Source organism: Anopheles moucheti, chromosome 3 (assembly GCF_943734755.1).
Source record: "Anopheles moucheti chromosome 3, idAnoMoucSN_F20_07, whole genome shotgun sequence".
NCBI lineage: Eukaryota > Metazoa > Arthropoda > Insecta > Diptera > Culicidae > Anopheles > Anopheles moucheti.
The window spans coordinates 86,022,865-86,049,434 of NC_069141.1; the positions used below are offsets into that span (position 1 = coordinate 86,022,865).

The 26,570-nt window shown below is 44.9% G+C and overlaps 4 protein-coding genes across 8 annotated transcripts in view; 3 read left to right on the forward strand and 1 right to left on the reverse strand.

Annotated features, from left to right (window-relative positions):
* The window catches only part of LOC128300526 (uncharacterized), a 32,671-nt gene extending 20,831 nt beyond the window's left edge, over positions 1-11,840 (forward strand). For 2 of the 4 annotated variants that reach the window (XM_053036616.1, XM_053036615.1), the window contains exons 7-12: positions 4,518-4,830; positions 5,625-5,645; positions 5,899-6,162; positions 6,906-7,130; positions 7,237-7,277; positions 9,061-11,840. In XM_053036616.1, the coding sequence (XP_052892576.1) occupies positions 4,518-4,830; positions 5,625-5,645; positions 5,899-6,162; positions 6,906-7,130; positions 7,237-7,277; positions 9,061-9,952 (1,756 nt within the window). In that variant the 3' untranslated portion in view covers positions 9,953-11,840. The remainder of the gene's footprint in view (positions 1-4,517; positions 4,831-5,624; positions 5,646-5,898; positions 6,163-6,905; positions 7,131-7,236; positions 7,278-9,060) is intronic. The other 2 variants (XM_053036617.1, XM_053036618.1) reach the window with 2 other exon arrangements.
* A 283-nt stretch (positions 11,841-12,123) lies between these two features.
* LOC128306030 (60S ribosomal protein L8) lies at positions 12,124-13,591 on the forward strand. Its single transcript, XM_053043711.1, has 3 exons — positions 12,124-12,222; positions 12,522-12,673; positions 12,740-13,591. Exons 2-3 carry the CDS (start codon positions 12,536-12,538, stop codon positions 13,385-13,387), a joined length of 786 nt encoding a protein of 261 aa, XP_052899671.1. The 5' UTR covers positions 12,124-12,222; positions 12,522-12,535; the 3' UTR covers positions 13,388-13,591.
* Positions 13,592-20,386: 6,795 nt separating this feature from the next.
* LOC128301546 (NEDD4 family-interacting protein 1-like) lies at positions 20,387-23,202 on the reverse strand. Of its 2 annotated transcripts, none has more exons than XM_053038093.1 (2): positions 22,809-23,202; positions 20,387-22,453 (listed from the first exon to the last, which is right to left on the reverse strand). In XM_053038093.1, exon 2 carries the CDS (start codon positions 22,436-22,438, stop codon positions 21,776-21,778), a length of 663 nt encoding a protein of 220 aa, XP_052894053.1. In that variant the 5' UTR covers positions 22,439-22,453; positions 22,809-23,202; the 3' UTR covers positions 20,387-21,775. The 2 variants fall into 2 exon arrangements, with proteins under 2 accessions (XP_052894053.1, XP_052894055.1); XM_053038095.1 differs by having other exon boundaries at positions 20,387-22,470.
* Positions 23,203-23,653: 451 nt separating this feature from the next.
* Positions 23,654-26,297, forward strand: LOC128303395 (DNA replication licensing factor Mcm7). Its single transcript, XM_053040333.1, has 3 exons — positions 23,654-23,720; positions 23,796-25,719; positions 25,793-26,297. The coding sequence occupies exons 1-3, from the start codon at positions 23,693-23,695 to the stop codon at positions 25,992-25,994; spliced, it is 2,154 nt and encodes a 717-aa protein (XP_052896293.1). The 5' UTR covers positions 23,654-23,692; the 3' UTR covers positions 25,995-26,297.
* The last annotated feature ends 273 nt before the right edge of the window (positions 26,298-26,570 follow it).

Sequence of the window (26,570 nt, forward strand, 5' to 3'; positions counted from 1 at the left end):
TTTGGGTGAAATTTGTTGCAGATAAAACACATGAAATCATCAGTCTTCGGCTTTTTTTGTGTTTGTAGCGCTGATCGGATGGATGCTGTTCCGTTTGTGGATATTTTTGGCTCAATTGTGTCAACATGAGTATTGTGTTGTTTAGAGAATTGGAAAGACGTTAACCTTTTTCCTTGTATTCTTTTTTAGCTGTTTAGCGAGGGAAATGAGCTCCCAGCTTCAGTGTGATTCTTGTTCTGAAGTTAAATCCTAATGGCATATTAGTACCTAAATACATTCAATCCAGGGTTTCGATCTAATACATCAATAAATATCGAATTTCATCTGGATCTCTGCCTATCGGGAAACAAGAATCTTTCCAATAATTTGGTAATCTTTCCCGTCTGGTGAGATCTCAAAGCTGTGAGATTTATTTTAGGTTAGCTGGGGTACATTTTGTCAGAACTTGTAACTAAGAACTGCACGGATATTATACCTTGGATTCGAATCTAATCTAAATCTGAATCAACCTGCTTTTTGGTTCAAGCATCTGGTTTCCTTCCAGCAATATTGTTATGCATGTATCTCTTGTTGAATAAGTCATTGGTGTCATTCAGAGCTTGTAAGAGCCTTATAAAACCATTCTATTGATGAAGAATAGGACAGAAACTTGCATTATCGATCACTTTCACAAAGGAAGTTTGGTTAAATGCCTCCAAGATACATCCAATTATGCAGTAGAAAACCCCCAACAACATGCAGATAGGAAATATCACTTTGCATCACACGCGAAACGCTTCACTTCGGCGCATTATTGACCCAATTCCTACGGCAACGCTCTCTAGCGGAGGGCGAACAAAAACAAGCGAAACAACCACACATCCACACCTCAGGGAATAGAAACGCCAACCACCACGATCTGCTCTGTTCCGTTTATCAGCACGTGATCCCACACGTGATCACGCGATCGTGTTTCGAAATTTGAAATCATTCGGCTAAAGAAGCGCCTAAAGGCCGCTAAAGAGGCGCACGAAAGCTGTGTGAACGCGCGCAAAAATAGTGGCGAAGTCCAGGTGGCGTTTGATACCAATATCACCAATAAGCACAGCGAGGAGGTGTATACATCGGTCAGCCATCCGGGCATGCTCGAGTGCACCGTAATTGGAGCTGCTTGCTGATGCTCGTGATTTATGTTGCCGGCAAACATCGGGAGCGGCGTTGTTAGGTTTTTCCTCCCCTAGCAACTCCTAGCCAAGTCACTTTCCTTGCGAATTTCACAGATTTCACTCAACCTACCGCGCGCTATTCGATCGGATGAGGAGAAAGGGAGGAGCGTTATTTTTATAAATAACTAGAAAACAAAAAAAAATCGGCAAACGAGATGTGAGTTTCCTATCACATCCGCGCCCGGCATCGTTGAGTGTCTGTGTTCCGTTCGTCCGGATGTTTAGAAGAAGAAGGAGAAAAAAGGTGATTAATCTGAGAACAGCAGTTTTTCGATGTTGGATTTTTTGTTATCTATTTGTAGAAACGCTTGTCGCCGATTATTGTAGTTTATTGCATGTTTTTAGTTTTGTACGGGCGGCGTAAAACAGCCAACATCCGGTCGTACGATCCGGCAGCAGTAATGATTGTTTAAAGAATTTGTACAAATATTTTAATAAGAGTTTTTCACATTCCGAGCCACCGTAAAGTACTGCCCTGTTTTCAGTAAAGTTAATAATAAAGAAAAATTAGATACTTAATAGAAAATGTGCCCCTGTTTGCAATAGGGGCCGGGCCACCCATCCCCAGTGCGCGATGTCCTCCAACTCGAAGGGTGACATCATCCTCTCATCAAATTCGATTCGGTGGCTGTTTTGCTCGTTTACCCGAGCGCATTTTCACGCTCCGTGCCGAATGTCGAGAGGATCGCGAAAATTGCCCCAACTGAACATTGGGACAAAGCAACAGCCACAAAAAAAGCGACCACAAACCCACCCTCAAGCGAGAGAAAATCCGTCATCTGTCTGGCGGTGAATGTCACCAGCAATTCGGGTGACCGCCCCGTACTCAGTTTGCAACCGGTAGAAGAGCGCGCAACACATGATCGCGCACCACCACCCATCCCCACCACACGCCGGAAGGATTAAAAATCAACCCTCCACCCCTAAATAAAGGGGTGATGGTGGCAAAGAGAGTGGGTGAGGGGGTAGGTCTTATCAAACGACACCGTTTCGATACGGTGTGCGATGTAGCAGCAGAAGAGCGCAATGTTGGGGATCGCTTACATATGCGCGTATTTGCGTCCCATTCACGTTGCTATTGCTTGCATCTCTTTCAGGCTTCTTGTTAAGACATTTAACCACACACACACACACACGCACTGAGGGGAGAAAAAAAATCGCACGCGGAAAAACTCTTGCCCATCGCACACCTCCCTATAGCGATGGACGGACTGCGCCGTATACAGGTGTCTGCTCCTCACCACACTCGGTGTACATATGAATGCACACACTGTGTGGGGTCTCTCGTTGGGGGTGAACAAGCAAAAGGGGGGTGGGGTGGGCGAAAAAACAACACGGACCAGTAACTCCCAGTCCGAAAAAAAATAAAGAAAAACTCAACCCACCACACCACCGGCAAAGTGGTGGCGCAACTTTTGCGCCTCTTCAGTACGCAATCAGCAGCCAAAGCAAGACGAAGACGCGCGCACACGCGGGTGTTATATTGGACACTGCGCTCTGTGCGGGGGATTTTTGTTTTGTTTTATTCGTTCAGCGTGTCCGTTTGTTTACGTTTCTGCCTGTGACACACAATCCAGCAGGAGAACCAGAAGCTCTCTCGCCCGTAATGCTCTCCAGAGTGATTCTCCGGTTCGCAGTATCCTGTGAGACGATTTTCCCGACCCTGTTGCTTCATTGAAGAGAAAACTACAGGCCCGACAAGGATAACACGACAGTGTGTTTTTACTACGTCCTTCGAGAGTGGAGTTTTACTAGTGAAGAAAACGGGAGCGAGAGAGAGGGAAAGCGAGCGAATTTTCCTGAGTGAATAGCGAGTCAAACAACGAGCGAGTGTGCTGTGACTACAATGGAATGGAAATCGTAGCAGGCGAAGGAAACCCCAAGGAAACCACAGTGAGGGGAAGGTGCCAAATCTGTGCGAATATCCGCGATTCTCGCCCATGAAGCCAAGGTTTGCAGGAGCAGCACTGTGTTTGTGTCCCCTGTCCTGTTGATATCGACCCAGCAAAAGGCATACGCCGTTCGTCGTTTTTGCACGAAGAAAGCCTTAAAACGCTGTTCATTTCTGTGATAATTGTGATAAGAAGTAGTGCGTTAATAAGGTGATGCTTCCGCTGTGACACGTTACAAATCCACAAAATCGATAATGCATTCGTGTACCGACAACAGGTCTTAGTGCGTTTCTTATCATTTAAAGGTGGCAAAGAAGAATACTGCGTGCACGAAAATCGATATACGCAAGTGAAGAGCGTTTGTTGTTCCTTTACCCGTAGTCACTCGTCGCCACGCAGTGTGACGAAAGGCTGTATTTTTCGAACTGTTTATTTGTTATCGGTCAGCACTAAGATTAGTATGATAAGGGGCGCCAACAGACCAGAATTAACGAGAATCTCGATGTGCTTGCTACTTCGATGTGAAGTACGACCCAGTCATAAGTAATTCGATTATCCCGTGCCTTTTACGCGAGTTGTGTTCAGTTAGCTTTGTAGCGCAAAATGCAATCGAATGCGTCCGGTTGCTCGCCGCCGATCGGTGCCCGACGTGTCAAGACCGATCTGCACACGTCGGAAAAGCTGTACATTCATTCCGTCGGTCGGTCACGATCGAACTCACCGATGCATGCCGGTCTCGTCGGCAGGCATCATAATGCTGCCCACCGGAAAGCTGCCAGCGAACCGAAAGGTCCCACAGTGTCATCTACACATCCGTCCCATGCAACGAACTCCTCCACCACTACCACAGCGTACCTTACCGTGCCGCATAACGTGACCACGACGGTGCTTCACAGCCCAAACCGGCAACGGAGCAGCAGCACCGGAACACCATCCACAAGGGCAGGCTGCGGTACGGCCCACCATCAGCGACTGCTGCCACCGCAATCGACCGCCACCATCGAGCGGAGTGCCAGTGTCAGGTTGAGCACGAGTCCCTCCAGAGCAAACGACCACCAGCCACCACCGAACGGGGCGGGAATTGCAAATAGGTTACTATCGATTTTCTGCCAGCGCAATTTTACGTGTTCGTATGGTGAGGGAGAGAGGTTTATGGCTTCATGGCTGGGAAGGGAACAAGGGAGGATTAGATTGTATTTGGAAGTAAACAGTTTTTACTGCACCACTTGTCGGTTTCCTTTTTGGGGTATGGCGTTTAAAAAGCAACAGAAAAAAGGGTGTCTGTTGTGGAAAAAGAAACAAAACGTATCTATATTTATCGTATCCGCATTGGAGAACCTATGTTCTTGTGGAATTTTACAAAGTCTAGAATATTGGAGTTATACATCACTAACGCGCTCTTCTTCATTTTCTCTTCCAGATCCCAGCTACCGGCAAGGGCACGGCTCCTCACGAGACGGTTGCAAAACAATGCGACACCCACGAATGGGTCGGAAATTCCCCGCTCGATCGACAGCCTGCCCCGGAGAACGTTTTCCGGCTCATACAAAACGGCCACGCTTAGCCAGTTCCACAATCTCGCTAACAACAACTGTACGACGGACTCTGCCTCGACGGCTACCAACTCCGCGGAAGATCTCACCCTGCTCGACAAGTCACTGCGCAACTCCATGCTACAGGACGTGGTGCACTTCAAGAAGCAGCTGGTACGACTTCGCCGCATACTGCAAGAGGTGAGCCAATCCCGAGGCCCCCCCAAATTACTGCCTCCAATTGCTGCCTATAGATCCTTCAAGCTCATCAAAAGCTGGTCTGATCGCTAGCGATCATCATCATGCTGCCATAACATCGCACAAAAGCATGCGAATATCGTTTCCCATACAGCACGCCTCGCATGTGGATGTGGCATAATTTGTTATGAAAGTCCGCAATCAACACCTTGAGATATTATTCTTAATTCATCTTTCGCGTCACCCTTCCTGCGGGGCGTTGCATCATATCGACTTCAAAATGACCATTTGCAACAAAGAAAACACCCCAACATTTTCATTACCAATTCCAATTGTTCGCATCCTTATTTCTGTCTTCTGCATCATTCATCGTTCATTAATGAATGTGCTTTCGCGCATACGCAACGATTGTTATCAGTGTATTTCCTGATGTGTGTGTATTCATCGCATTCGTTTCTTTCGCTTCTTCATATGTGTGTGTATTCTATTTTAATTTTCTGTTACTGTTACTTACTTATGTTTTGCTTCTTTTCTTTCTCTTTTTTTACTTATATTTTTTTCTTTCTTCTTTTCCATATCCGTTTGTTCGTCTCTTCTATGTTGTTGTTGTTGTTGTGGTTGTGATGGTTTTATCTACACCACATTTTCTTCATCCAACGGATCGATGGGGCACTTGGTTCCTATTGATACTACCCCCCAACAACTCCGTGTCAACCACCCCTTTTGTGCGTGTCCTACTACCCCGAACCCGACTGTCGCTGATTGACTTGCACCCAATTGCACCTGAACCATAACAGGATGAAGAAAATTTGATGATGGTAGGTTATTTTAGTGTTATAATTTTATCCCATTTTTAGTTAAGATACATGTTTCACCGAACCGAAGTAACTGTTGTAATAGTAGTTGATGTCCACCAGTGCATGTGTACATGGTACATAAACACATACGTTGCATCCTTACTAAACATGATAATATGTAACTAATAGTATCGCCTATTCTCTCTACGCTCCGTACGATTGTGTAACAATTATTCATAATGTTTTCCCTCTGGGCTGGGTTCCACCATTCTAGACCGACACTCTCAACCCATTTGAAAATAACAATGGGCAATTCTTCACGACGGCAGCCGCCGCAATCGCAACCGCCAACGGTAGTATCGGGTCTGCAGCGACAACAACCACAACAACAGCGTCGACAGTGGCTGGCCCTGGCCAGCAGGAACAACAGCAACAAGAAAACGTACTCATCCGTGAGTCCAGCGTAGCGGCCCTTGCCCTACTGGAGGACCAGCGGCAGGAACTGGCGGATCTCAGAAGACAGGTGGTTTACCTTCAGGTATTTGCACGTTCATTTCCCTTTTATTTCTCTCGCTCTCTCTCTCTCTTTCCCATTACCTCGCGCTTGGTAGTGTTAAAACCGCTCGCCATACAGGGCTTCCGGTCCGCACAATCAGTGCATATCAGTGCAGCAGCGTGTAACGTGTACTGATGTGTTTGTTGAAGTCTTACTTTTAGTTGTCCAAAATTGAAAAAAAAAATACATGTGCCCCCTCCCCTCAACAAAGGAAAAGCTGGAAGGAATCCGGAAGGTATCGAAGAACGGAACGAGATCTACGAAAATTAAATCTTTATCCCAAGCATTCAAACCAATCTATACTATCCTTTCCAGCCCTATCGTCTGTCTATCTTTCCATTTTTTGGAACTCTTTCAAATCTACACACAAACTTATAATTATTGGCTTTCGCTGTTGTAAAACTGTTCGTTCAATGCTCAAGCACACTGTTACTCATGTTACTCTTCTTGCAGCAAACCTTCTTGCAGCAGACCTTATAAAAAAACCTCCAAAACGCTTGTACAGACATTGCTTTATATTTATAGTACTTTATAGTAGACCCAAAACAAAACTTCAATAATGCTTTCTCCCAACCAAACGTTCGTTATTTTAGAGCTAGAAGTTATTCATTACTCCTTGTTTTTACTGTGTTGCGTATCCTGACGTTAGCAAAAGTTGCTTTTTCTAATTGTTTTGTAAACTATCCTTATCCTTTTGGGTACAATTCGATGAAACGAACATCCAGGGAGAACTAACGGCCAAAGATCGCACGATTCGGCAACAACAGAATCTGATCGAGAAGTACGAAGCGGAGCGAGAGAAACAACTGCACAGCCTCTCGAACGGCGGTGGCTCATCGGTGGACGGTGGAGATGGACCGGCAACAATGGCCACCCCAGGTGACAACACATCCGCCGGTGACAGAAACCAATCGGCGGAAACCATCAGCACCGCAACGCAGACTGAACGTGTACGTGTAAAATATAAGCCCTCATATATGGCCAGCAGTGGCAATTCTTGGACAAATCTAATTTACGACTTCGTTCCATTTCTTACCCCTACTTTTTGTTCAACAGTTGAGGCCGGTGTCGTTCGGTGGACAGGAAGGATTAGGCAGGTAATTATCGGGTTTGAGTGCACCAATGGTTTGCTGCACTGTTGATGTATTGATTTTACTTACCACATATTAGCCCTGAAACCATTTAGTTCTCTTTACGTTTTCGCTCTTTTTGGTTTTTTCTCTTTCTTTCCTTTCTTCTTCTGTAAATTAGCTTCTGGTTGTTGCTTTTAACTTTTCTTTTCTTTATGTTTTTCTTTTCTTCTTCCATTGCGACTTTTCGTTTCCAACTGTGACATTGGTCCCTTTCCTGTAACATGGTCTCTCCCGCTTGTGGGGAGGTGGAAATTCGATATGCAAATGTGAACTAACTGAAACAAACAAATACTACACACCAAAATCCCTAAAGAGCCTATTTGCGCCACTTCCCAACACGCCCACTGTACGTGGCGGACTATTTTCCCATTTGCCATAGCACGATCGGTTTCGAGATGGCCCTTGCCAAACGCTGTACAAGCTGGGGTCGAGCTGCAGTTGCTTGTGCTTCATTTGTAGCCCTCCGTTTACTGACCATTATCCGTGATTTGTTTAAACGCTTGCTAAATCGACTGAGCCCCGGTACATCCCGGGCAGGTGATGCAATAATGATTCCGCTGGAGTTGATTAGAAATGTTCCACTCGATCGTTTGAGGAATGCAGCCCGAAAGCTCTACTGTCTTATTCAATGTTTTGTCGCATTGTTTTCCACCTCCAAAGAAGCGACTCCTTAGAGTTTTGGTTCCATTTGCTTAAGATTTTCTTTACTTTATGTATCATTTTATGCATCTTCAATTACCCCACGGTGTCAGCAGTACGCTCATGAAGAATTGTTTTCTTTCTTTCTCTAATACATGCGCTCTCGAACACAATGATACTCTAATATAACTATAACAAACCGCATCACCACAATCAATCAAATTCGGGAACATCATCAACTCGGATCAACTCCAATGTATATTATATAACACGCGTTAATACGCAACTAACTACCATACTCGCTGCTATTAACACAATCGCTTCTTCATCCTGTGGAACTCATCTGTAATACTGATCATGTCATTGTGTATAATTACTCCTCCAAACAAAAAAAAACCCTCCAATATCCCAACACCCCACCTCATCCAACTGGAATCCCTCATCGTCTGCTTGTGTCCCTTATTCCCGGCTTTGGATTATTGGCTTGTCGAACCACGATTATCACCACAACCAACTCCTCTACAGGCTGCAACTGGGACAGGTACTGCTTTGTGATATAGTACTAGCAATATGCATGCTGTGTGCGATCAATCTCATCTGTCTACTACATCTCGTGCACAGTCAGCTGGACACTTGCCCTGCTGCTACGGTTGTGCTGCCATCGTTGCCCGACCGCATCCCGGTTAGGTTACCGTACGCACCGTAAGGGCAGGTGTCCAGCTACCTGATCGTGTACAATTCCCTTTAGCGTAGCCACACACAATCTCATGGCGTTTATGTAGACGAAATCGTTGAATTGAAAATTGTTGCCTAAAAGAACACACATATTTATATTACCTATATTTTCATGCCTTACCCTGTGCAGTTGAATAAGGTAAAGGATACCATTCTTCTCTTCGTTCTGTCAGAGCTCATACAATCATCCGATTCCATTCCAGTCTGTCTGGCAGTCGCTTGTATACTAAGACATTTTAACGAACTAATACTAGCAGTTGTATTAACAAAAAAAAGAGTCGTGTATCATTTTGTCGGAATTCATACTTGTCTTTCTCCAAATGCTATCTTTACTAAGTGTATTAATTAATTCCTTCTCTCCCGTTGCTTTTAGTCGCAGTGAAAAGTCGGCGATGAATGGACCTAAAAATGGACTGCGCACACCAACAGCAGTTGGGATCCCGAGTAACACCACAGCCAGTACAACCCCGTCACAACTTCATGCCACCATCGGCAATGGTCCGACAACGCCCAAAAGCAAAACCCAAATCTCCTCCGTCTACACACAGCTATCTTCCGTGAGGCACAGTATCGCCGGTACCAGTGCCCCAACAACACCGACGACCGCAACCCAAAATGGTCCCGTCGCACTACGGCGCACATCGCTCGGATCAAGCCACAATCTAAGCTCGTTCGGTTTACACACAGCGAGCGATCGATCTCCCGGTGGCAACAGTAGTGCTAGCAATAAACCCGTCCGAACGACACACATCGGAATGTTACCTTCCCCAACGGCCCGTCCACTAACGAACGGCGAACGAATTGCGGCACCCAATGGGACAAAACACAGCAAAACGATCCCGAACCGAACAACAGCAAATGGCCACGGTGGAGTCACAAAGCTAAACGGTCTAAACGGGACGACAAAAAGGACGGGCATTATTAGGCCACCGTCATCGTTCGGCAGTAGCAACAGTCTTGTACCGGTGGAACAACAGCTAAAGAGTAAATCAGCACCAGCCACACCGTTGGTGGTGGCGAGCGGGAAGCTACTAACACCTGCCGCTACCGGTGCTACGGATGGCAGTACATCGAATGGACATCGGGAAGAAAGCGGGAATGAGCGGGAAACATCCGAATCCGAACCGGATAAGGGTACGGTAGTGAATGGAACGTTGGTTGGTAATTTAAAGCTGATGGCAGCATCATCAGGTGGAGGATGTAGCGATGGAAGCAGCCTAGGCAATGCCACCAGCAATACAGCGAATGGCATCGTAGGACATTAGGAAGAAGGCTTAAAAAAGGGATGTGTGTGATAGGATGTGACAAGAAGGTCGTGTTAGGATGAGAGATGATTCCGAGTTGAGGTATTACAAAGCTCCTATCACTTTTACAGTGATTTGTTATTTTATTAGCTATATGCGTCATTTGTTACATGCTCTCAATTTTGATGATCATTTGTGGTATCTTGCTCTAAACCGTTTTAATAGAGGCTTTCCCTTCATGTTTGAGGGATTTTTTTTCTTGTTTTCGTAAAAGATTTTTCCGATGGAGAGTTGCGTAATTTTTCTAATTTTTTGTTTTTTAAACACAGTAGAAAAACAGGATGGATTCTAATTTGTGTTCTTAAAATAGTCAAAAAGCCGAGGGTGGTTAGGTTGAATATTGTCTCATTTTGCCAAAAACCAATACGCTTCCCTTTAAATAGCAAACAAATCCGGTTTCCCCGGTTCTCCGTCTCGTACAGTCCTTGTATGGTTTTGTTTTCGTTTAGTAATAATTAATCCCTTTCCAGAAATTCCCCATTCAACAAATGTAATAAAAGCAAACAAATGAGAAAACAAAACGAGACACACATTTAATAATGCAACCTTTAACATTGCAAGCAAGTAAAACACACAAGCAGCAAAACGCAACACAAAACAGAAGAAAAACAAGCAGCAAACAAATACATTATACTAAAAGAATTAAAATATATGAACAAATGTGATCGATTTGTGTGTAATGGTTAATAATCCAGTGTATTTGTACATCTTTAAGCAGGCAGGAACACTTAAAATGCAAACAAGAAAACAAACACTCAGAAATAGCACATCATCTACGCGAATGTATTTATTCGAACGCGGCTTATTCTCTTAGTTTTCGCGATAGCTGAAACGCCAATGCCACAGCGGGGACATTGGCAAACAATTTTTGCACAAAACAGAAGACGAATACATTAAAGAAAAGGTTGGGAAGACCAAGGAACGCAGAATTCAACCTGGAGTACCTTGTTGACGGTCTGGAAAGGATGTGTATGTAAAGACTAGTTTTGTTTTTCCTCTGTAATATGGTTCACAACCATTATAAAAACCCCCCACTTTAAATGGCTCTTATACGCGCCAGCATTAAAACCAGAAACCGCCTCAATACGCTATTTTTAACCATTTTTACATCCTCGTTACAGCTGCTTTTTAGGCGGATGTGTGGAGGTTGTTGTAGTGGAAAGTTAGAAGAAATTTAAACAGGGAAATTAGTGTAGTGCAGAATCATTTTGAAAAAGAAAAAATCCGAGAGCCTTTAGGAACTCAGAATGCTCTCCTTACTTATACTTTGCACATTTAGGTGCAATTGGTCCTTCGCCTTCCCGGTTTTACTTGCTTTAGTTTAGATAAATTGTACCCTAGTGCAGGAGGATCACACTTTGAAGAAAAACTGGCTGACGCTAAAAATTAGTTTGTAGAGAGAGTTTCTTCAGAATCAAGGGTGCTGACGACCTGCCGCGCGTCGCAGTAGTGTGTTGATTAAGTAGAAATGTACGATTTGTTGAATAGTATTTTTAAATTGCTGATAATGAATCCTTTTCGGTCCTCATAGCAAAAAACAACATGGATATTAAATCATTCGATCAGATTCATATTTTCTCGCCTATTTCGTCGTAAACCGAGCGCGGAGCAAATCCATATTTGAAACTCCTGCGATTTAACAAAACACACAACAAACAAATATAACAAATTGATCACAAACCATGTTAAGCTGATATATCATAAATCTTCATAAGCAAAGCAGAACCACCAGCAGCAGCAACATACGAACAATCGGTGTGTATGAAGCAAGGGACAATGAAAAGCATTGCAACAAAGAAAAAGCAGCATACAAACGGCAAAGACAAAAGTATTTCGATAATAAATTATTAAACTGTAAAGGAATAAGCAGGGTGTTTCCATCGAATTCTTCAGTTTTTGAGAAGTAGTGGTGATTGGTCTAATGAAAGGGAATCGTTAATTATTTGTACGTTTTTTTCGCTCTAGTTATCTTTTCCACACGTAGCCACTTTCATAACGACCTTTGGTGGTCCATGATTCAAAAGAGCGTTCTCTGTCTCTGTAGAAACGCAGAGAGAAACGCACATATGTATTGACAGCTCTCGAAACGTCACTTGTGACAGCTGTCAGCCCTACCTGCGTTTCGCCGCTTCCTGCTTTAGACAGTTCGCTCGTTCTCTCTTTCTTTCCGGCTCGTCGCAGAGTCTAGTGAACACACATTTTGTGTATCATTAAATTAACTTTTAAGCCCTGTAAGTGTTTCGGTTTATGAAGCGTTATTCACCAGCACGTAACATCACACCGTTAGCATGGGAGGGAAATGTGGGAAGTAAAAATTTGGCCCCGATTTGCAGGGAAATAGCGTATCGTGGCCAATGTTTTTCACCGCACCGGGTGATGTGTGATGTTGGATTGGGTGGGAGTTAGGTGGTGATTGCTTGACGTGAGGGCACCGCCGTTGTCCGTGTACGATATTGCGTGCTGTTCTGGTGTTTCGGATCTGTTAAAATAAACTGCTTATTAATCACATTACTATTGTTCTCGCTTGTAGTGTAAGGCGTCGATATGGGACGCGTTATTCGTGCGCAGCGTAAAGGTGCCGGATCCGTGTTCCGGGCACACACCAAGAAGCGAAAGGGAGAGCCCAAGTTGCGCCATCTCGACTATGCCGAGCGTCACGGTTACCTGAAGGGTGTCGTGAAGGTAAGTTAGGCTTTTCAGGCAATTTACGACGTCCAACTCACCGTTCGCGTTTGTTTACATTTGCAGCAAATCATCCACGATCCGGGCCGTGGTGCACCGCTGGCGGTCGTTAACTTCCGCGACCCTTACCGCTTCCGGTTGAACAAGCAGCTGTTCATTGCGGCTGAAGGTATGTACACCGGCCAGTTTGTGTACTGTGGACGTCGGGCGCAGCTGCAGATCGGCAACGTGCTACCGATCGGTCTGATGCCGGAAGGTACGATTGTGTGCAATCTGGAGGAGAAGACCGGTGACCGTGGCAAGCTGGCGCGTACGTCGGGCAACTACGCCTCGGTGATTGCGCACAACCCGGACACGAAGCGTACCCGTGTGAAGCTGCCGTCCGGTGCGAAGAAGGTGCTGCCGTCGGCTAACCGTGCTATGGTCGGCATTGTGGCCGGTGGCGGTCGTATCGACAAGCCCATCCTGAAGGCGGGTCGTGCGTACCACAAGTACAAGGTGAAGCGTAACTGCTGGCCGAAGGTGCGCGGTGTGGCGATGAACCCCGTCGAGCATCCGCACGGTGGTGGTAACCATCAGCACATCGGTAAGGCTTCGACCGTCAAGCGCGGTACGCCTCCGGGTCGCAAGGTCGGTCTCATCGCTGCCCGTCGTACCGGTCGTATCCGTGGTGGCAAGGGCGACGAGAAGTTCAAGGAGAAGGAGAAGAAGTAAACACACACGCGGTTCCTGTTTTCGGGGTGTGTATGCTGTTTATGTTCTGGTCTTTTTCTGGTACTGCGATGGTGGTTGCAGATGCGTCATTGAAGCGGGAGTCCTATCGATATCGCTGGCATATTGATAAACAAAAGATGAAAGAGAAAAAAGGAAAGCGAAGCGGAAGGTTGAAAGCTAAATAAATATCAACTTCCAACCACATTTAATGTGTTTTTTTTTAAATTATAATTTAATGGTTTTAGTTAGTACTACTAGCTTATACAATCATAGCTTATAGAGCTTTTGGGAAGTAATTTTTGTGAATCTTCAGTTAGGGAGTCATCATCAGTAGGCGCAGGGCCTCGAGAGTTGACAAAATGCTGACAAATTTGGCAAGTGACAAAATCAGCTTGTCAACTACAGAAAACCACTAAACCGTTGCCGCTCACACAATTGTTTTCAGATTTCCGATACCAGGAGAGCATGTTTTTCAAGAGGTGACACCTGCAGCGTGGAATGAATTTACCCGTCACTATTGCAGGACAAAAAAATTTCATTGAAGAACAATATAATAAAATAAAAGTTTCCGAAACTTTATGAACTCTTCTTTTCGGAAATATCTTTGTTTTAGCAAAGGAGAATTAATAAAACAATTGAAACGAAGAAATACTTTCAGCAAAACAAAAAACTAACGAAACAGTTGGTTACGAAATGTGACAATATATTATTATTAAATCCTTTTCTTCTTTTTTTGTTTTGCTGATACCATGTACGTTTCCTCTCCTATGTTTTGTGTGTTTATTTCTAGGACCAGCACGCTGGAGTGTTTTTATGTTGCCTAACTCTCGCAACTCTCGATCGCACATTAGAAACAAATTACTGTAATAGCGAATAGTATCGCTATTTTCTTGTTGGTTTTCTTCTCTTATTTGTTAAGGAACAAAACAATTCACATGCCTTCTACCCATGTTTGCCGGGCCTGATTTTGTTTGATCTGCGTTTCAATATATATCCTTCTTCTAACCATACCTCCGGGGCATCATGCTACCAGAAGGGATTAATGGGATTTCCGATACCAGAAGAGCATGTTTTTCAAGAGGTGACATCTGCAGCTTGCGATAAATTTGCCCATCCCTATTGCATTGCATACTATCAAACCTGTGAGAACGATTGCTAGTGTGCGGAAGATGAATGAAACGGAAAGCATCCTTCACCACGATCAAACTTTCCGTCGGCTGGTACGAAATTCCATTCAAAACTAGCTGTTTTCAGATTTCCGATACCAGGAGAGCATCCAAAACAGGAGGTTACATGCATGTCCCTGCAGCGTGCATACAGCTGATCCGCTCTCGCGTGTTATCATTGCGCGTGATAGAAGAGTTTCTAATACGTTGGCTATTATTACAGGGTTTTTGGGGACTATATTGACATGTTCAGCGTGATGTTGTTTGGCTCGTTTGGTATCTCATATAATTGACTCGTTCAGCAAGTTATTGTTGCCAGCAACAACATTTGACGGTCACTCGATAGCTCTACCGAACTTATCAAGGCATATAGCTTTTCCCGAACCGAGTTGAACTTTTCAATACAGACGACTGCATCGCATACCATCGCTCGATTCAAGGTAAAGAATTCCCTCTCTCATTCGCAGACCTGTCTTATCGCGCGGTAGTGAGCTCGGATTTAGCATCGGCAGCCGATCTCGCTTATATGAGATACCAAACAGGCCAAACAACATTACACTGGACATGTCAATATAGTCCCCAAAAACCCTGTAATAATGGCCAACGTATTGGAAACTCTTCTATCACGCGCAATGATAACACGCGAGAGCGGATCAGCTATATGCTGCAGGGACATACATGTTACCTCCTGTTTTGGATGCTCTCCTGGTAGCGCAAATCTGAAAACGGCTGGTTTGTATGGAATTTCGTACCAGTCGACGGAAAGTTTGAGCGAGTTTGTGCGAAAGTTTGAGTCGCGCACACAGTCGATACTCAACAGATACATGAATCTTCATCGATCTACCAGAATGTTCTAGCAAGCACTGCCAAAGGTGACAGTTTGAACGTAAGCGACATTCACGTTCAGTTCTATTCTTAACGGCATCCAAGTAAGACGTGTTTTATGTGTTAGAGAATAAAGGTTATAATACGTAACAAATTGGCGACGAGGATCATCGAAACAACGAGTGCAGCTTGAAAATGGCCGAACCAAACGAAATGTTGATGCGTATGATGACGCAATTTGCGGATATGATGCGGTCACAACAGGAAGCAAACCAACTGTTGGTGCAGCAGTTCACCACGGAGAAAGGAGGAGAATTTCTGTTAAAAACGCTTTTGGAATCGATCACGGAGTTTTCATACCAACCCGAGGAAGGTTTGACCTTCGATAAGTGGTATGCTCGTCACCGTGAGGTCATTGAAAAGGGTGGTGAAAAATTGAAAAGCAGCGAAAAAGTAAGGTTACTCACGCAGAAGCTAAGTGTTTTAGATCACGATAAGTATGTTAATTACATCCTTCCTAAAACACCCGAAGAGCTTAATTTCGACGAAACGCTGAAAATACTGCAAACAATGTTCAATCGCACATCGTCCGTGTTTTTCAAAAGGTTTAGCTGCTGGCAAACTAAGAAAAAAGACGAAGAAGATATCGCGTCGTATGCAAGTGCAGTGAACAAAGCATGCGAAGAGTTCGATATTCGCAAAATCACACCCGACCAGTTCAAATGTCTTGTTTTTGTTGCTGGGTTAAAATCGGAAAAAGATAAAGACCTGCGAACAAGATTACTTTCCAAACTGGAGAATGAGAAAACCACAGATCCGATTACTCTCAATAAACTCCTGACAGAATGTCAGACTCTGCACAACTTAAAGCATGACACGGAAATAATAGAGAAGCCGAAGACGTTCGTCAAAGCTGTGCAAAAGGCGAACAACGAAAAAAAAGAAAGAGCTGAGACCTCAAATAAAATACTGCCACGACGACCATGCTGGCAGTGCGGAGGTATTCATTTTGTAAAAGATTGCCCATACAACTCGCACACTTGCCGAGTATGCGGGGCAGTGGGACACAAGGATGGGTACTGCAAATGTTGCCAGAAGCCTAACGAGCCTAGCGCCGCGACGCCTAGGAAAAAGGCTCAAACATTTGTTCGAAACAACGCTAACAGACAACGGAATGGAGCAACTAAAGGAGTGTTTGCGGTACAGAAGGATGATTTTCCGAGCACGCGAAAATACATCCGAATTTTGGTTAACGGAACATCGTTTGTTATGCAGTTAGATTGTGGATCTGATTTTACGATAATATCAGAAGACTCCTTAAAGGTGTTAGGTAACCCTAATACAACACCGACAGGACTACGAGTGCTAACCGCCGCAGGAACGCCCCTTCCACTTGTGAAAGAATTCGTAGCCGAGGTTACTATTCAGGGGTTAAAGAAGGAAGTCCTGTGTTATGTAACGTCCGTGCGAAAATTTAATGTACTAGGCAGCGATTGGATGCAAATTTTCGGGTTATATGACAAGCCTATAAGTTCTTACTGTATGCAGGTGAGAGGATCGGAAAACGAAATGGAGTCATGGAAATCGAAATGTCCAAAGGTATTCATGGACGGTCTTGGTTTGTGCACGAAAACGAAAGTGAAATTGTGTCTAAAAAAAGGAGCTACTCCGATTTTTAAGCAAAAACGTCCAGTTCCGTTTCACTCACAACGGCTGATCGAAAAGGAGCTCTCACGACTGGTACGTATGGAAGTTCTGGAGCCGGTAGATTTTTCTGAATGGGCGGCACCCATCGTTGCGGTGCGTAAAGCTCAAAAAGATGCTGACGGAGATCCAATAGTTCGCATCTGTGCGGATTACTCGACTGGACTCAATGCAGCATTAGAAATGAATAGCTATCCAATTCCCACACCGGAAGACATATTTGCAAAGATAGCTGGTAGCCAACGATTCTCAGTAATTGACCTCTCTGATGCGTATCTTCAAATGGAGGTGGATCAAGACTCGCAAAAGCTCTTGACTATAAACACCCACAAGGGATTGTTTCGATATAAACGGCTACCACCCGGAGTGAAAACCGCGCCAGGTGTGTTCCAGAGAGTTATCGACAGCATGCTCGGTGATTTGGAAGGTGCAGAAGCTTTTCTAGACGATATTCTGGTGTTTGGTCGAACGCAATTAGAACATGATAGGAATCTGGAAAACACACTAAAACGCATCGAGGACTACGGTTTCCGCATTAAAATAGAAAAGTGCAAGTTCAACATGTCGCATGTGAAATATTTGGGACATATTATCGACGAAAATGGATTACGCACAGACCCCGCTAAGGTAGCAGCCATTTCTCAAATGCCAGCACCGCGAAACATATCGGAGTTACGATCATTCCTGGGTGCAGTAAATTATTACTCCCGTTTTATAAAGGAAATGCACAATTTACGCCAGCCGCTAGATCAACTGTTACGTAAAGACGCAAGTTGGGTATGGTCTGACAAGTGCCAACAATCATTCGAACGCTTTAAGCAGGCTCTGAAATCAGACTTAATGTTAACTCACTACAACCCTAATCTACCAATCGTTGTAGCGGCTGATGCATCGAGCACGGGCATTGGAGCGAATATTCGACATATATTTCCAAATGGTGTCGAAAAGGTAATTCAACACGCGTCACGATCGTTAACTCAAGCAGAACGGAAGTATAGTCAAATTGATAAGGAGGCAGTGGCATTGGTTTACCCGGTAACCAAATTCCATCGTATGCTGCTAGGAAGGCATTTCATCCTAGAAACAGATCACAAGCCTCTGCTGCGCATATTTGGCTCGCAAAACGGTATTCCATCAACGACATCTAACAGGCTTCAGCGGCTAGGGCTCACACTGCTATGCTATGATTTTAGTGTCGAATACGTACCGACAGCAAAATTTGGATACGTAGATGTGTTGTCGAGGATGATAAATTCATCAGCAAGAACTGACGAAGAATATGTTATTGCTTCCGTCAAGTTGGAAGAAGACATACATGCTATCCTGGAAAGTGCAGTTGATCATACGCCGGTCACAGCTAAAAAGATAGCCGCAGCTACTGCAACGGATAGTGTACTGAAGCAAGTGATGCATTGCTTGAAAACAGAGTGGCCTGCAACGGGAAAAACGATTACAGAAAAGGAATTCAAATCATTTTTCAACCGCAAAGAAAGTTTATCTGTAGAAGACGGATGTATTCTGTACGGGCAAAGAGTAGTAGTACCCAAGTGTTTCCAAAGACAGGTATTGCAGCAGTTACACTGGGGACACCCCGGTATAGGTCGCATGAAAAATCTCGCCAGAAGTTATGTATATTGGCCTAACATAGACTGCCAAATAGAGGAAAAAGTACGAGAATGTGGAAGTTGTGCAAGAGCCGCAAAATCACCACCACACTCACCTCCCGTAGACTGGCCAGCACCAGATGGTCCATGGCAACGCGTGCATGTGGATTATGCGGGACCAATCCAAGGGAAATATTTCCTCATCATAGTGGACGCGTACTCCCGATGGCCGGAGATTTTTGAAACATCGACTACCACTTCTACAAAAACTCTTCAATTGCTAAGGAGCTGTTTTGCACGGTTGGGTATTCCGGTAACAATCGTGACTGATAACGGAACTCAATTTACTAGCAGTGAATTCGACAATTTCTGCAAGGAAGTGGGTATCACCCACATCCGTACGGCGCCATATCACCCACAATCGAACGGTCAGGCGGAGCGTTTTGTGGATTCTATGAAACGAGCGTTCAAGAAAATTAACATGGGGGAACCTCTACAAGAAACTCTAGATGTGTTCCTGGCCACTTATCGCTCAACACCAAGTGACACGACAAAAGGAAAGTCTCCAAGTGAACTCATGTTTGGAAGGAAGATACGAACAAGTCTCGATCTACTTCGACCAGTATTAGTGCACACTAATAACAGTATGCAGAACGGGCCATTAAAGCGACGATTTGTAGCAGGTGACACAGTGTTCGCTAAATTACACCACGGTAACAAATGGTCTTGGGAGCCTGGAACGATCATTGAAAAAATCGGAAATGTGATGTACAACGTATGGCTGGAAACATCGCGAGCTAGGTTGATACGGGTACATATCAATCAACTACAAAGTCGTAGTGAAGCATCAGAGGCTGGAACAAACGATAAGGCTGGAGGAACATATCAACTGCCTTTGTCTGTTCTGATCGACGAATTCGGACTTCCACAGCAGCAGACGACAGACGAGGGCGCTGACAGTGGAAACGCCTTGGATAACGTACAAGCGCAACCCGAACGTGTTACAGCGGAAGAAACTACCAGCCGCATACCAGTAGCAGTAAGGACATCGAGTAGACGACCGATACGGCTGCCACCGCGTTTCGAACCCTACGTAATGTTTTAAAGGGGGAGATGTTCTAGCAAGCACTGCCAAAGGTGACAGTTTGAACGTAAGCGACATTCACGTTCAGTTCTATTCTTAACGGCATCCAAGTAAGACGTGTTTTATGTGTTAGAGAATAAAGGTTATAATACGTAACACAGAAGGTTTACGCCGTCAAACGCGCTGACCATATTTGAGGTTCTTCCTCAAATATAAATATAAAAAATTGCGTAACATTATGATTTCTTAAATATTCATCAATTTATGGGAAGTCACGAAACTATAAGCATTCATCTTTCCGAGAAATAATGAAAGTTAGAGATAAAGAATAACAAATACCAGCACTCAACCAGCTAAGTCGAAAATCTGGATCAATCCTCATGGAAAGTTTTTAATACTGGCGCCGACACTAGGCCCACTAGGGAAGAGAGCTGGCCTATGCAAACAGAAGGAGGGAAAATTTCTTGGTAAGTTAGGCAAACGGTGGTTTAAATTAATGAACAAAGTTACCCTCCTATGGACTGTTACCGTGGTAACGTGCTGGAAACTCAGTGAAGATGATAGTTTCTCAATTTGATATCTTAACCCTAGTGTACACACAGTTAGGTAAGTTACGTTATATTTTATTTCTTTTTTTGTTTACTTTTACAATATAGAGACAAAGTTTTTTTTGTTTCTTTTAATATGTTGTTTTATACAATACAATAGACGTATTCCATTTTCTATGTTACTCCTGTTTTTTTGTTGTTGTGTTGTGTGTTTTCTTCTGCTTCTCTCATAAAGCACACAGCGATGCTGCTACATTTGTTTCCATTTCCTACCCACGGACCAGCAGCTTAGCTTGCAGAGACAGTAGTAGTTGTATTAGTAGTAATGGTGGTAGTTAGTAGTAAATTTATTGTATTTTGCTGTGCTTTCAACTTGTTCCGTTTTCGAATCATTCTGCATCTTTCGAATCCAACAACACCAACAGAGGCGCTTCCTTCTTCGGTTGTGTTTGGTTACAAACCTATTTACAGTGTACAAAAATATGATTTTCCTCTATGTTTTTGCCCCCCAAAACACCGTTAGAAAGCGTTTGATTTTATGTTTTGTTTGGTTTGCTGTTTGAACTATTTCCTTTTCAAATTTGGTTGCTGAAGATGAAGGATCAAAATTGTAATCTTCTACAATTGCGTTTTGTTTTCTTCTAACTTTCACGCACACTTTCCACACACTAACACACTGATGTGATGCATTTATAAAGGAAAAAAGAATTTAATTAAATTCTCCACCCTCTCTACAGCCTGTTTGCAAGAAACATAGAAATAAACACATGATTTGCGAAGAAAAACAAACTTCCTTCAGGTAAGTTAGCTCGTGATAATTTAGCAACATTACACTTAAGACAAAACAGTGACATGATGTGTGTTCATATAAGAAAACTAGCAAAATGTACAATTACATTCCTTTTGTTGCAGGACAACAGTTTGGAAACACAAGTGGAAAAACATCATCGAGCACGTGCAAACAAAAAAAGCCGGTTTCGAGGGTCTTACACGCTGATTGCTATCACAAAATTACGATAATGATTCCTTTACGTCCATCCCTATACTCCTTTCCTACCGTCCCCATCCAAATCCCATCGTGCACCGATGTTTTGATCATGATTTTCAACAATCCCTGAAGTGTTGTTATGCTCTCGAGTTCAGCGACGACTCGGTTGGTTACCATCGCTACGATGGGATTACTTAGATCGTCCTGCGAGCACCTATTCTGTGTGTTTGTTTGTGTTTCTATATTCAAATTGGAGCACTAGGAGACGGATTAAAATTACTTCCCACAAGTAAAAACTTGACACATCGTCTCCAGCAGTCGATGTTCACTGATGCTTCTTAAACAGAAACAGAAGAAAAACTCTCTTGGCTCTCTTAAAAACTACGCTTATGGGAAAAAACTAAACCACAAGTAGGCAACAAAAACAATATCAAGCAACCGTTGGACACACGCAAAAAAGGAACCCGCATTAGTAGAAGAACAGCAGCCGTTCCTGGGCGGATGTGGATAGCAAGCGCCAGGTTCGCTTAATGCTAATGTACTGCACCAGCGCCCGGACGCAGATCAAAAAGCCAAACGCCATTATTAACCACCACAGCCAGGAATTTTCGTGTGACGCAAAGTCGGTCGAGTGTTTCATGATCAGCGTCCACTTGGCAAGCGATAACCCGAACCCGGACAGTGCGCCGTACCGTGCAGCGATCGTGTGACAGAAGCACGTCAGCACCAAGAATCCGATCCAGTTGAACAGGAACGCAATCAGAAAAGCGGTCACGAACATGATGTCCGTACCGAGCAGCCCGTTATCGGCGGTAATGTTTTCCCCGTCGGCATCGATCGCTATGAACGTAACCTGCGGCCCACCAGGTACACCCGGACCGCGACCACCCATGGAGGTGATGCTGGGTGGGGGCGGTGGCATCTGCGGTCCCATCGGTGGTATTGGCAGCTCGTGGTTGATCATCTTTTCCATCTGCACCTCCTCGTAGGTGGGCAGCTTGGTGGTTAGCTCCGGTACCGGGACCGAGTCGTTGAGCTGCTGCTGCGTATCGGTCGCTTCGTACGGAGGCGGTGCACTAAAATCGGCCTTCGGCGGCGGTAACTCGTCCGGCCGATTGTTTGTCGGTGGCATTGTGGGTTTTTTGTGCTGAAAGCAGATGAAAGCTACGATAAGTGGTAAAGCAGTGTAAGTTGAAGGAAAAGATTAGGTTTTGCGCGTCATGTGATGTGCTTTTTGGAGAGTTTTGGAGGGGGACAACTTCCCAAAAATGTTGTATGGACACTAAGTATGAACGTTTAAAGCGACTTTCACAAAAACCATCTTAACCGCAAAACGGTTTGTTGTGGTGAGTCACAGCGCACTCGGCTACGTAGAGTGATATCGATTTTTCCTATTTCCACACCACTCTCCACAGCACTCTAGATGTTTATCTTTTGGTGTATGGAAAAATATCGCTGTCGTGGTGGTTTGTGACCACCACAGGACCTACTGCGTTGCTTACCCTGTTTTAACCCAACAACCGTACTTCCGTGATTAAAGTATTATCCTTTCGTGCAGTTATTGCACACCACCGCTTCCGGGATTACAATTCTTCGCGTTGTAACGCTTCACTGCACCGCACAGTGTTATGGCAGCGCCTGAACACTTTCGTCACTTCGTACGAAGACGACGCGACAGACGACCTTTTACTGCTGCGTACGATGACCACAAACCAGGCGAACGATATTAAATAATCTCTCCGTCCCGCAACGGAGTTCCCTCCGGGTATCGAAATTGCTTTGTAACTTGTTGGGTTAAACGTAGTAGCACACGGATTATGCGTTTATTTACTTGCTGATATCACTTTGTCTACACGACAGCGTTGTACAGAACGGACAAATAAAATCTGTCTTCTTCTTTGGGGCTTCTTTTTCTGGTCTTTTTCAAGAAAAATCCAAACATCGACTCACGCACACATCGATGCGTTCGATGCTGTCAACTGGGCAATTTTTGTCAAAGCGCTGTCACCGAATTGTCACGCAACTGGTCTAATGAGCGCAACTGGTTGAAAGAGTTTGTGATTATATTTTTATTATAGGAATCATTCCAATTGGTTTGATTACTTAGAAACGAAACAAAAAAATCTTATTTTTGAATAAGGGTCCTACTTGTTGTTAAATCGTTTCATTCACTAACGAAAATAATGTACCCATTTGAGCTACGTCTACATTTCGACCAGATGTGCTCAATTCTTGATAGTGATGGTCGCTTCGTATACATCCGCTAAGCTCGGATAGGAGTTCAAAATCGAAGCATCATCAGTTTTGGCGCGCTCTGAAGCAGCAATCAGCAATATCCCTTCGTGTCCGCTTGATTTTGGTGTTATTTTTCAATAAAGTGAATAAAATGCAGCGTGATTACGCCAAAGATAAAGGTACAATGGCAAAATAGTTCATAATATGGTGTAGTGCTGGTATTTTATGCGTTTGTACGTTGTTCTTTTTTGCAGAAACAATCAAATCCTTCCTGGCGGAGTTTTACCGCGAGGAAGACGATGGGAAGAAAAACTTCGTTTACGCACGCCAGCTGACAAAGATTGCGCACCGCGAGCAGATACAGCTTGTCGTCGATTTGGACGATCTGATAAGCTACCGGGATGAGGTAGCGGAAGCGATGCAGTTGAACGCCCGGCGCTACGTGAAGCTGTTTTCCGATGCGGTCTTTGAGCTGCTGCCGTCGTACAAGGAGCGTGAGGTGATGAACAAGGACACACTGGACATCTTCATCGAGCATCGGCTGATGATGCAGGGCCGGCTGCACAGTCCGAATGATGCGCACGACCCACGGAACAACATTCCGATGGAGCTGATCAAGCGGTACGATGTGTACTTCAAGGCGCCGAGTATGGCCAAGGCGGTGTCGATCCGCGAGGTGAAGGCGGAGCATATCGGTAAGCTGGTGACGGTGCGGGGCATTGTGACGCGTTGCACCGAGGTGAAGCCGATGATGACGGTCGCTACGTATACGTGTGATCGTTGTGGCGCCGAAACGTACCAGCCGGTTACGTCGATGAGTTTCAAGCCGGCGATCGATTGTCCCTCGGAGGATTGTCGGGTGAACAAGGCGGGCGGTCGGTTGTACCTGCAAACGCGTGGCTCAAAGTTTGTAAAGTTCCAGGAGGTTAAGATTCAGGAGCATAGCGATCAAGTCCCGGTGGGTCACATTCCACGGTCGCTGACGGTGATGTGTCGTGGTGAAACGACACGCTGCGCACAACCGGGTGACCATGTGGTCATAACGGGCATTTTCCTGCCCATCCAGAAGACAGGCTTTCGGGCGGTTGTGTCCGGATTGTTGAGCGAAACGTTCGTCGATGCGCATCGGATTGTTTGCCTGAACAAATCCGACGAGGGAGAGCTGAACAACGAGCTGACACAGGAGGAGTTGGACGAGCTAGCGAAGGATGACTTCTACACGCGCATCGCCAGCAGTCTTGCGCCGGAAATTTACGGTCATTTGGATGTGAAGAAGGCACTACTGTTGCTGTTGGTGGGAGGTGTCGATCGCAGTCCGGATGGTATGAAGATCCGTGGCAACATCAACATCTGTCTGATGGGTGATCCTGGTGTGGCAAAATCGCAGCTGCTTGGATACATCGATCGGCTAGCTGTGCGTAGCCAGTACACAACCGGGCGCGGTTCGTCGGGTGTAGGTTTGACCGCCGCCGTCATGAAGGATCCCCTGACCGGCGAGATGGTGCTGGAGGGTGGCGCCCTGGTGCTAGCCGATCAGGGTGTGTGCTGTATCGATGAGTTCGATAAAATGGCAGATGAGGATCGTGTATCGATTCACGAAGTCATGGAGCAGCAAACGATCTCGATTGCGAAGGCCGGCATTATGACGTGCTTGAATGCGCGCGTTTCGATCCTTGCCGCGGCCAATCCTGCCTACGGTCGGTACAATCCGCGCCGTACGATCGAACAGAACATTCAGCTTCCGGCTGCGCTGCTATCCCGGTTCGATCTGCTATGGCTCATTCAGGACAAGGCGGATCGGGACAACGATCTGCGACTTGCAAAACACATCACGTACGTGCACAGCCACGGCAAACAACCGCCGTCCCGCATCAAGACGCTCGATATGGTCCTTATCCGGCGGTACATCGCACTGTGCAAGCGCAAGATTCCCGTGATCACACCGGAACTGACGGACTACATCGTCAATGCATACGTTGAGTTGCGCCGTGAGGCACGCAATAGCCGTGACGTGACGTTCACATCCGCTCGTAATTTGCTTGGCATTTTGCGTCTTTCAACGGCATTGGCTCGGCTCCGATTGGCCGACACCGTCGAAAAGGACGACGTGAAGGAAGCGCTACGACTGCTTGCCATGTCAAAGGATTCACTGAATCAAACCGAACATCGTGATACACAGTAAGTTTCAACGGGGATCGTGGGACAAATAAGCATATCACCGTATTTTAACAATTTTCTTTCCTTTTTGTAGCGTGCAAAACACTTCGGATAAGATATTTGCTTTGGTGCGTGAGCTGGCTGGCGAGAGCAAAACGGTGAAGGTGGCCGACATTATGGAGCGCTGCACGTCCAAGGGCTACAAACCGGACGAGGTCGATGAGTGCATCGAAACGTACGAGGAGCTGAACGTGTGGCAGGTAAACCAAACGCGAACGAAAATTACCTTCCTATAAGTTGGCAGCCCGGTTTATGTTCTTATGTTTCCGTTTACGTTAAAGTACGCAATGTTTTATTCTCATTTTAAAGTTTTTCTCTTCTATTGACATTATTTACCCGCATTTTTCATGTAGTCCATAAGATGTCTCACCTTTTGTTGATAAGGAATTTTGTGTACCTTTTGTAGTGTCATTGATGGGGATGGAGGGAGTAGGTTTTTGTATTGAGTGAGTTTACTTTAATTTACCATTTTTTTATTGAAACTGCCCCAAATAGCGAAGGGTAGGAAATGCATCTTCATTACTAAGGAATGATTTAATAAAGGAAAAATGTGACGAAAAGCAGAGCATGTATTCGATCCATGATTTACACCCGAAACTATGGTCCAAAACAAAAAAGCCATCAATTTTCAATAGGTGCAGGGCCACGAGAGTTGACCGTTTGTGGATAATCCTTTTCATATATCCATTCTCTCATGTACGATCGCGTGATCGGTGCTGACAATTGAAGACTGTTAATAAAAGTTCCCAATTTTTACGACTAGAGGCGCCACGCATATGATTGTTTAAACTATGTCTACAAACAAACACCCT

What these genes read in the sequence shown, in the direction of transcription:
- LOC128306030 (XM_053043711.1), top strand. Translation starts at nt 12,536, where the DNA reads ATGGGACGCGTTATTCGTGCGCAGCGTAAAGGTGCCGGATCCGTGTTC. An exon ending in ACCTGAAGGGTGTCGTGAAG is followed by an intron (nt 12,674 to 12,739) that starts GTAAGTTAGGCT and finishes TTACATTTGCAG; the next exon opens with CAAATCATCCACGATCCGGG.
- LOC128301546 (XM_053038093.1), bottom strand. Translation starts at nt 22,438, where the DNA reads ATGCCACCGACAAACAATCGGCCGGACGAGTTACCGCCGCCGAAGGCC.
- LOC128303395 (XM_053040333.1), top strand. Translation starts at nt 23,693, where the DNA reads ATGCAGCGTGATTACGCCAAAGATAAAG. An exon ending in TGATTACGCCAAAGATAAAG is followed by an intron (nt 23,721 to 23,795) that starts GTACAATGGCAA and finishes TCTTTTTTGCAG; the next exon opens with AAACAATCAAATCCTTCCTG. An exon ending in ACCGAACATCGTGATACACA is followed by an intron (nt 25,720 to 25,792) that starts GTAAGTTTCAAC and finishes TCCTTTTTGTAG; the next exon opens with CGTGCAAAACACTTCGGATA.